Genomic DNA, 11,105 nt, shown 5'->3' with positions numbered 1-11,105 from the left:
GCAGCCCAACCCCCAGCCCAGGAGTGTTGGGAGCACTGTGTCACAAAGCAATAGGTAAGTTAGTTGTACCCACTCTGACCCCAAGGCTTGCTTTAAGAATTCAGCTGATCTGCCTCCCGGTCATTTCTAGAGTTCACCTGGGTAGTTCTCTGCAACCCATAACCATTTCTGAGTCACGACCACCATCTGTCTTGTGAAGGAATCTCAATTTGACATGGATGCCTCCAAACTTCCTAGAGACTCACAAAGAGTCCTTCCAGCTCCATGTGTCCTCCAGTCAGATACGCGGGGCCTCAAATGTCGCTGCTCGGGTCAGGGCCATGCTGGCCTACGCTAGGCCGTTACAGTGGTCTGCTGGAAACCAACTCTCTGGCGGGGGAGGGAAATCCCTGATTTGTAGCATTTACTGATTTCTGTGGTGTCAGTACTCCCATCACTGCTGATTAAAAGCTACCAATGTGATGTCACTCGGCACGGAGTTGGGATAGATGCACATGATTGGCTTTCCTCTGGGGCCAGCAATACACCAGCTGCAGCACACTGTTGTTTTGCACGTTTTATGAAAGGCACCCTCCAGGTAGAGGGATTAAGAAAGGCTCCTCTCCGGGCAGACCTGCGCCACACGTGTGCCCTGGTGAGCAATGGCAGGCACCCTTTCCTCCTCACGTGGCCTGCTGAAAGGAACGTGAGGTCGATTCTAGGCCTCCTAAACTGGGTGCCTTTGTGCAGTGCACATTCAGCACAACCTCACACAGCAGTCCCGCTTCGATTCATGATACTGTGGTAATTAAGTAAAATGGATGGAATAAGGGAAAAGTGAGCCAGGTTACCTAGCAGCCTGAAAATCTGCTTTATACAGATGATAGGATTACTGCCAGGTGGAACATTAACTGTTCTTAAAATTAGTCTAGTTAATAGAAGGCTATTATTGCTAAAAAGAGCCCCCAACTATACACCATTCCAGGGACAGACATAATGATATAGCTAAAAAGACTTCAGAAGCATGAGGCCTGCAACACTACATATTTAGATTCCAGCCCATTAAATATATTTATCGTTAGTGATTTAAATCTTAATAGTCAAACCCAGGCACACATGAATATTTAAAATTTAATGTAATTCTTTACTACTTAAGAAGCAGTTTCTCGTAACTCTATTTAGCCTACCAATTACTCTGGAAAGTTATCCTCCCACTTTTTTACAGACGAGGAAATAAGCCGAGAGAGTACATAATTCAAGGTGACGCAAAAAATGGATTCAAGACCAGTTCTGCCTAAATGTCATACTCTTTTTACTATGCTTATACAGACATACTTCAGTATTGTGAAACAGACAAATTTGAAATGGCTCCGGTGAAGATATTTTATTTTTCATAAAAATACAATTGTACAATGCTCTTCAGAGAAAGAAAAATTCCTTCAATGCCCCAAAATAACATGTGATTTAGTAGTAATTTTCCTCTCTTTTAAAACTAAAAATGTAATTGATAACATTGCAACTGATTTCTTGTGAAACATCGCATTTACGTTTTTAAATTTTATTTGCCTTTATTTTAACTAAGTCCAGTTTAAACCTATACTTTTTGGGACAACCCAAATCAAGCCTATCAATTCAAAGATGATGATAAAATAAAATGCTAAATGGTGATGCTGATAAATACTGTCAGTTAGCTGGTAAACAGTGATATGAATTTGCTGCAGCATGAAACATTCTGATTCAGATACATTAGAAAGATTTTAGATAAAATAGAAAAAAATTTAAGAACTTCAGCTATATCCTAAAATTTGATCTAGTCAAACTTATTCCATATTATACTCAGTTGCTCTAATATACAACGGATCTATGCTAAATTAACAACAGAATATGACTGGTCTAAATACATGAATTTATTTTCCCCCTTACCTTCCTTTCTTTGGGAAAAGGAAAAAGGAAATATTACTCTGTCTACTCAGAGAGCAAGGAGAACAGCAGAACAGATGAAGGGGGACTGAGCTCACTGACTCTTCCACCCGCTTCTGTTCTCTCTCAGCCTGTATGTTGTCCTTATAGGTGAGTGAGAGATGCTAGGATTTCAGCATGCTGCTCCTTAACTGGAATGGGGCAAGAAATGCTCCAGCTGTTTTAATCAGTGACGTTTATTAACATGCTTCAAGTGGCCAAAGCGTGCAACCAGCACAATACCCAAAGCAATCAGAACATTCCTTTTTAAGACCAAGGAATTTTTCTCTCGGTTTGATCTACTCCAAAATACCAAATAGATAGGTTTAGGAATAAACTGAAATAAACTGTAATTTACTTTCACCCCAAATTACACATCGCCTACCTGAGGACAAAGTCACTGCTCTTGTAAAGATACTGAAGGGAAGGGGAGTAGCTCAAATGAGCCTGTAATTTAAAATCACAACCAGAGAAGAAACACTTCAAGCACAATGGGGACGTTCCACTGAAGAGCCACATTCATTTGGAATGTTTGTTTTGAAAACAACTCTTCTGGGGAATTCAAAAGGTACTGAACAAAGCAACGTACAGTATGTCTTGGGCTGTTTTGCAAAATAAAAATATACATTTGAGTAGACCAGATGGCAAAAACATACCCATTACAATCTGAACACTGTATTTAAAAAACTTAAATTCTGAAGGCCTGAATATTAACAATCTTTAATCTATCTATATTTGTGATCCTAAAAAGACATTAAATACTCTTAAACCCCCAGTCCTCCAAAACACAGAGAGGCCCAACAGACTGGGCTAGTGGTATATCAGTTGTCACACAGTACTAGACTAGAGATCTGAGTCTGCGACCTAAGCACAAGAGATCTTCAGGAACTCAGGCTAAGGGGAAGCACTTAATTCAAATGCATGGCCTCAGAGAAGGAGGGAGGTACCTTATCACCTGAAACTATGTGGTCCATCTCACGTTCCACCTCACAGACAAGCTAGACTATGATGCCTCCTCTTAAACTACTTCGTAACAAAACACGTATTGTTTGGAAGCCAAATGTTTGCTTCATTAGAGCAAAGAACAGTTACAATTTAGCAGCAACAGAGAACACAACTCCTGATTTAACGATGGGAAAGAGAAGAGAGAGGGTTAAAGTGTCCCAGTGGGGACATCAAGAGATTCCCAGATCTGAGTGTATCCTATTATGAGTGTGATTCCTCAACCATCACTCCATTTGGTAGCCAGGAAGAAAGCAAAGGTAGCTGTGATGGGAACTGGAGGGAACTCCTCTGCCTTCTGCCCCTCCTGCCAGGCCCCCTAGCGACTCTGGCTTCAGTGCTTCACTCCAGAGTGGAGGCACGGCCAGGGCTGAACCGGATGCACACCCACAGTGTGTTTCTCTCTGGCTCAGAATACATTCATAAGGAAACTCTAATCAGGGAAGAAACTAAGTGTTCGGGTTATGGCTACCGCCATTAGATCCACCAGCAATGTGTCCCTCATTTCGTTCCAGATCTCTTGAGGCAGAAACTCCATCTCAGCAGCTAATTTCATCCTATTTTCTTTAGAAAAATTCTCCAAATTAGGTGATTACACAACGAAATGTGTGTGAACATTCACTCCTGCCCTCCCCATATACATATATAGACATACAATAGAAACACACTCTATGGGTTGTCAAGACGATATATATGCTACTGAAATGCCTAACAGGTTACTTCTTATTTAAAAATAAAGTTTGACTAATTATTCTCCAAGTACAGATTAGGCCCTAGCAAACCTGTACAAATACAGTTTGAAAAGACAGCAACAAAAGTTTTAAATAGAGGCTATCTTAAGGGCTTTCTTGATGGATTTTGTTAATGTGTACATTATTTAAAACGGGCATATCATTATGGATTATAAAAATAGAAATGTATATATTTGTTAATACATATTCACAGCTTATGCTGGAATGGCTCACAGGAGAAATGGTTCATGCAGAAAATAAACATTACTCAAGTAAATATAAAGAAATAAGATTAGGTCCATAAAGGCTGAGAACTTATAATCAGTAGTCAGCCCATTTGGTTTCTCTTTGTAGGGCAATCAAAAACATGAAAGGAAGTGACACCTAAACACACATACACATACAATTACATGAATTACATGGAAAGAATATAAATTAACCAATAAAGCAATGTGGAGTTGAGGTGCAAAAAATATAATCTTCACTCATTCTCTCTACTGTGCTTTCAAGCATTGCAACATGTTAAATGCCATGGGTGGCAATACCAACCAGAACAGGTCTGAATGTTTGTAAATTTTCCAAGTGTTGAAAACTAAAGCAAGATCCTTTGAGATCTATGATCACACATTTTGGTAGAAACTGCAAATTTACAGAGATGACTGAGCAGTAGGTAGTAAATGGAGCCAAGAAGTACAATCTTCCCTATTCATCCTCCGTAAGAATCAGAATATTGGCTTCAATCACTGACTCATCATTTTATATGCTCTTCACCCTGAAAAATAAAGTTACCAATGTAAGAATGCTTTTATTTATTTTTTTTATTTTAAAAAATAAATAAATTTATTTATTTATTTTGGGCTGCGTTGGGTCTTTGTCGCTGCGCGCAGACTTTCTCTAGTTGCGGTGAGCTGGGCCTACTCTTCCTTGCGGTATGCACGCTTCTCGTCGCAGTGGCTTCTCTTGTTGCGGAGCACGGGCTCCAGGTGCGCGGGCTTCAGTAGTGGCATGGGGGCTCAGTAGTTGTAGCTTGTGGGCTCTAGAGCGCAGGCTCAGTAGTTGTGGCGCACGGGCTTAGTTGCTCCGTGGCATGTGGGGTCTTCCCGGACCAGGGCTCGAACCTGTGTCCCCTGCACTGGCAGGTGGATTCTTAACCACTGCACCACCAGGCACAGGGAAGTCTCAAGAATGCTTTTAAAGTCAATGAAGTTTGGTTAATCTGTTTTAAAATGCATGCATTTTTTTTTTTAATTTAGTATCTAAGGGAAGGCTATTTTCAAATACAGACTGAAAGAAAACTGAACTGATTTGGCTTTTTTCATTAATTGAATTTAGATTAAGGCAAATGTTACCTCATCTAATAAAAGTTATAAAAATCCAATCCTTCAGTTTTATTAAAAATTTTTTAAAAGATAAAAAGTTTGTAACATTTCCTTATAACTATTTTCAAGTGCTCCCAAAGCAATCACAATGATGAAGAAATCAACATATGGCATCTTCATTCTAAAACCTTAACAGTCTTTCCAACAAATGGTGCCGAGACAACTGTATATTCACATGCAAAAGAATTAAGCTGGACTTCTATCTCACACCATATAGAAAAATTAACTCAATAGATCAATGATCTAAATATAAGGCCTAAAACCATAAAACTCTTAGGAGACAACACAGGGCAAATCTTCATGACCTTCGATTTGGCAATGGATTGTTAGATATGGTACCCAAAGCGTGAACAACAAAATTAAAAATAGATAAAATGGTCTTCCTCAAAATTAAAGTCTTTTGTACACCAAAGGACACTATCAAGAAAGTGAAAAAACCTACAGAATGGGAGAAATATGTGTAATCATATATCTGATAAAGGTCTAGAATCCAGAATATATAAAGAACTCTTACAATTCAACAACATAATGAAAGACAACTCAATTAAAACACGGGCAAGGGACATAAAGAGACATTTTTTCAAAGAAGACATACAAATGGCCAACAAGCACATGAAGTTGCTCAGTGTCATTAGTCATTAGGGAAATGTAAATCAAAACCACAATCAGATGCCACTTCTCTAGGAAGGCTACAGTTCTCAAAAATGGAAAGTAAAAAGTGTTGGCAAGACACAGAGAAATGGGAAACTTCATATACTATGGTGGTAATGTAAAAAATTTCAGCCACTGTGGAAAACAATTTGTGGTTCCTCTAAAAGTTAAATATAGGGACTTCCCTGGTGGTCGAGTGGGTAAGACTCCGTGCTCCCAATGCAGGGGGCCTGGGTTTGATCCCTGGTCGGGGAACTAGATCCCACATACATGATGCAACTAAGAAGTAAGCATGCCGCAACTAAGACCCGGCACAGCCGAAATAAATAAAAATAAATAAATATTTTTAAAAATAAATAAAAGTTAAATATAGAATTACCATATGACCCAGCAATTCCACTTCTAGGTATATACCCAAAACAACTGAAAACAGGTACTCAAATACATACTTGTACATGCATGTTTATAGTAGCGCTGTTCGCAACAGCGAAAGGTAGAAACAAATATCCATCAATGGATAAATGGATAACAAATTGTGGTATACATATACAATGGAATATTATGCAGTCATAAAATGGAATGAAGTACTGATACATGCTACAAGGTGGATGAACCTTGAAAACATTATGCTAGGTCAAAGAAGCCAGACACAAAAAGTCACACACTGTGTGATTCCATTTATATGAAATATCCAGAGGAGGTAAATCCATAGAGACAGAATGCAGATTCATAGTTAACAGGGGCTGGAGGCAGCGGGTAATAGCAAGCAACCTGCTAATGCATTTGGAGTTTTCTTTTGGGGTGATAAAATGTTTTCTAACCAGACGGAGGTGGTAGTTGTCCAACACTGTGAATGTACTAAATGCCTCTGAATTGTGACTTTAAAATGATTAATTTTATGTTATGTGAATTTCTCCTTAATTAAAAAAAAAAATCCTTACAGGTGATGGGCTACTGTACTAGATAGAGCCTGAACTAGGTGAGGACAGGTTCTACCATTATAGCTGTGTGACCTTGGGCACCTTACCAAGCAGCACCTGTGCTATTTCTTCATCTATAAAATAAAAAGTACAATTATACTTAACACAATTACTGGAGGAAATAATTACGATAAACATAAGTGAAAGTACTTTGTAAATCAAAATCAAAATCAAAGGTATTGTTATTATTAACAGTAACTAGGGAATTCCCTGGCGGTCCGGGGGTTAGGACTTGGCGCTTTCACTGCCGAGGGTGCAGGTTCAATCCCTGGTCGGGGAACTAAGATCCCGCAAGCCGTGCAGTGCGGCCAAAAAGTAGCTAGAACAGTACACTCTCACTTATTGACTGAGTCTACTTTAAAATTTTTCCATGAATTTATCAGTTGCTCTTTATAGACCCCATGTGTAACGCATTTCAATATTTAGAATCAAACGCCAGTTCACTTGCTTATTAGTGTATTACAAATGACATCAACATTTTATTTTATTTGAAGACACAGCAAGGAAAGTGGTCAACAGAAAGCCTACTTTAAGTCACTCTTCTAAAGATAAACTCTCCCATGTACTGTACTCACAGGAATTACTGTTAGCATCTGTCTTCCCAGCTTTCATGTGCCTGCTTGAGTTCTGCTGAGATTTGTTCTGCTCTTCTCCAGTGAGTAGGGCCTTTATTTCAGAAGGGATTTTCCCTTGGTCCATTGCCATGCACCACTGCTTGTACTGAAATACGTAAAATATATTTAAATAAAATTTTACTAGTCAGAGTTCAGCAACCACAGGTGGAAATCCTAGACATAAGAACTCCCGTAACTAGAGGTCAAATTGGCTGCTGGGAATCCCACCTTCTGTTGTATTCCTGTTTATAACCCAGGACATGGATGAGGCCTGCTATCTTCAGAAGAGGGTGAAAAACTACTGCTGAATCTTCTTGTGATGGGCTGGAGTAGTGCTCAGATTAAAAAGGGCCCTCTGGCTAAAAGAATATCCCCCCATGGAGTGCCACTCATTAGAATTCATCTCTTTTTGCTGACTGTCACATTATTATTTCTACTCCTAAAATAAGTAATTTTGTGACTTCCTTTCTCTATTTCATAAATATTCACTAAACATCTAACTTTCTACCAGCGTGTGGTACTATGGACTTTGCGGGATAAAAGATTAATCAGTCCGAAGATTACGTCCTCCAGTGGCTTACAGTGCAGAAGGCAAAAAATAATTTACAAGTCAAATTCAACGTATTAAAAAAAGTCTACTGAATAGTGTACATTTGGACTCTCTTCATGACCCAACTTAATTTTCTTACCTTCTAAAAAGCTAGGGGTAGCCTGTCCCAGTTTTGTAATGAGCATGTTAGTATTATCTCTCTCTTTTCCAACCTGTCACCTCCTCCCCTGAGCTCACAGTACTAACGGGGTTTCTGTTCCCTTTTACCTATTCTCTTTTATATGTCTACAGCTACTACCTAAAGTCTGAATGAATGAATGAATAAAACCAGGCCAAATAGTATCACACTATGCATATTGCTACATACTGTTATACTGCTTTTTCCACTTAGCAATATCTTGTAAGTGTCTTTCTACATCAGTAAATATACATGTGCACTGTGATTTTCACGGGCTGCAAAGTAGTCCAATACATGAATGCAGTATAATTTAACCAATCCCCTACTGTTGAACATTTTGGTTATTTTCGATTTTTTTTTTCTGTCATAAACAATCCCTTAAAGGAATAGTCACTTTCCACTCCCACCAGCAATGTATGGAAATGCTTATTTGCCTATGTGCTGGATAACAGATTAATATGCTTTCCCGTGTTTGTCAACTGGATAGCTAAAAACTGGTATCTTCATGTTTAAGCATAGCTTAGGTTGATTGTTTCATGCGTTTATTGACAGACTTTCTTACCATTTCCAGTTCCTCTCTGAGGGCACAAATGGCTCTTTCCCGACTGGATACCAACTCTTCCAAATACTGATATCTCAGTTTTTTTCTGGCTCGGCATTCTCTTGCACTCTGCCGGCTCCTCTCGAGCTTTGCCTTCAAGTCAATTTTGGCTGGCTTTCGACCACGTTTGCCGGGCTTCTTCACTTTACCTCCAACCACCTTCAGCAAGAGAGAGAAGCAGTTAATTTTTTTCCTAGTTCTGGGTCTAGGAAAGTGACTGCGGCTGCATATTAGCAAGGAAAACATTTACAAATAACAAATAAATGGAGCCTGTGGAACTAAGAAAGCATAATCCCATCAAACGCCTTATGATTCTTTGCTTCATAATTTCTTTTTCTGATACTTTTGATACCATGAATGTGAGAGAAGGAATAATATAAGTTTTCATTATTTCTTCAGTAATAAACTTTTTTTAATAATAAACTTTACAGAGCTTAACAGTAAACTTTATGAACCATATGTAGCTAGATAATAAAAAACTAAAAGATTGCCATTAAATATTTTGTTCACATAGAATTTTTATTGACTTAATAAGTAAAAAAAAAATATTGAAAATTGTAAGTTCAGTATGATCTCAATCTTATAAAACAACACATAGAAGAAAGGATCGTAAAAGGTCAGTGGCACGGAGGAGTCAAGATGGCAGTGTGGGAAGATGCAGGGTTAGTATCTCCCCACAACTAGGGCGCCTGACGGCCACTGGTGAGGGAAGACTCTGACCCCCAAAGAGACGGGAGGAACCCCAAGGTGAACCGGTAGGACGTAGGGGAACCGAGGGGGTAGGAGAAGTGGAGGCCAGACAGGATCAGCGCCCCTGAGGCCAGGAAGATCAGGAGAGGCAGGTGGGAGGGATTCTTCCAAGAAGAGCAGGAGAGGAGCGGAGGGCCATCGCCCTGCCCACTCGGGCCCAGGGAGCCTGCTGGGCTCCCAGGTGAGGTCCCCTGCCCTCTGAGGCTGGGGTGAGGGGCACGCCTGGGCCCCTTCTGTTCCTTGAGCCTAAGCCCCACCCCCAACAGCGCCCAGGGCCTTTTCCAGCCCTGTGTGTCCTGAGCATTAGCCCCGCCCACCACTCAAAACTCGCCCTTGTTTAGGCCCCGCCCTCCACAGCCAAGGGCTCCCCTCCCCCTTTTTTTTCCCTTTCCCTCCTCCTCTCTTTTACTATTGTGGTACTGATATACCTTCCGGTTACTGACATATCTATATTTTTACTTTTACATTCTTTCTAACATATCTGTTAGTTTCTTAGTCTAATTTTATTTTTTACTTTATTATTTTTCTCCTTTTTTTTTTTCTTGCCACCCCACGTGGCTTGTGGGATCTTGATTTGTGAGCCCAGAGTCGGGGGGAAGCTCCTGCAGTGGGAGCTCCGAGTCCGAACCACTGGACTAACAGAGAACCTCAGACCCCAGGGAATACTCATTGGAGTGAGGTCTCACAGAGTTCCTCATCTCAGCACCAAGACCCAGCTCTACCCAATAGCCTACAAGCTCCAGTGTTGGAAGCCTCAGGCCAAACAACCAGTAAGACAAGAACACAATCCCACACATTAAAAAAAAAAATGAGATGGCACAAAAATATGTCACAGATGAAGGAGCAAGGTAAAAACCTACAAGACCAAATAAATGAAGAGGAAATAGGCAATCTACCTGAAAAAAAGTTCAGAGTAACGACAGTAAAGGTGATCCAAAATCTCGGAAATAGAATGGAAGCACAGATTGAGAAGATACAAGAAATGTTTAACAAAGATCTAGAAGAACTAAAGAACAAACACAGATGAACAACACAATAACTGAAATGAAAAATGCACTAGAAGGAATCAATAACAGAATAACTGAGGCAGAAGAATGAATAAATGAACTGGAAGACAAAATGGTAGAAATAACTGCCGAGGAGCAGAATAAAGAAAAAAGAATGAAAAGAATTGAAGACAATCTCAAAGACCTCTGGGATAACACTAAACACACCAACGTTCGAATTATAGGGGTCCCAGAAGAAGAAGAGAAAAAGAAAGGGTCTGAGAAAATATTTGAAGAGATTATAGTTGAAAACTTCCCTAACCAGGAAAGGAAATGGTCACCCAAGTCCAGGAAGTACAGAGAGTCCCATACAGGATAAACCCTAGGAAAAATATACCAAGACACAAATTAATCGAACTAACAAAAATTAAATTCAAAGAAAAAATATTAAAAGCAGCAAGGGAAAAACAACAAATAACATACAAAGGAATCCCCATAAGGTTATCAGCTGATTTTTTAGCGGAAACTCTGCAGGCCAGAAGGGAGTGGCAGGATATACTTAAAGAGATGAAAGAGGAAAATCTACAACCAAGATTACTCTACCCAGCAAGGATCTCATTCAGATTCGATGAAGAAGTCAAAAGCTTTTCAGACAAGCAAAAGCTAAGAGAATTCAGCACCACCAAACCAGCTTTACAACAAATGCTAAAGAAACTTCTCTAAGCGGGAAACACAAGAGAAGAAA

At 39.7% G+C, this 11,105-nt stretch overlaps 1 protein-coding gene across 1 annotated transcript in view; it reads right to left on the bottom strand.

Moving 5' to 3' along the window:
- Window positions 1-1,213: 1,213 nt before the first annotated feature.
- CREBL2 (cAMP responsive element binding protein like 2) overlaps window positions 1,214-11,105 on the bottom strand; it is a 32,636-nt gene continuing 22,744 nt past the window's right edge. The window contains exons 2-4 of the mRNA XM_068560032.1: window positions 8,586-8,783; window positions 7,257-7,401; window positions 1,214-4,443 (exon numbers count right to left, since the gene is read on the bottom strand). Coding sequence (XP_068416133.1) covers window positions 4,439-4,443; window positions 7,257-7,401; window positions 8,586-8,783 — 348 coding nt within the window. The 3' untranslated portion in view covers window positions 1,214-4,438. The remainder of the gene's footprint in view (window positions 4,444-7,256; window positions 7,402-8,585; window positions 8,784-11,105) is intronic.

The sequence above is a fragment of the Eschrichtius robustus genome, chromosome 13 (assembly GCF_028021215.1).
Source record: "Eschrichtius robustus isolate mEscRob2 chromosome 13, mEscRob2.pri, whole genome shotgun sequence".
NCBI classification, from domain to species: Eukaryota; Metazoa; Chordata; class Mammalia; order Artiodactyla; family Eschrichtiidae; genus Eschrichtius; species Eschrichtius robustus.
Note: the sequence above shows the minus strand (reverse complement) of the source record. Positions and strands in the feature narration are given on the sequence as shown.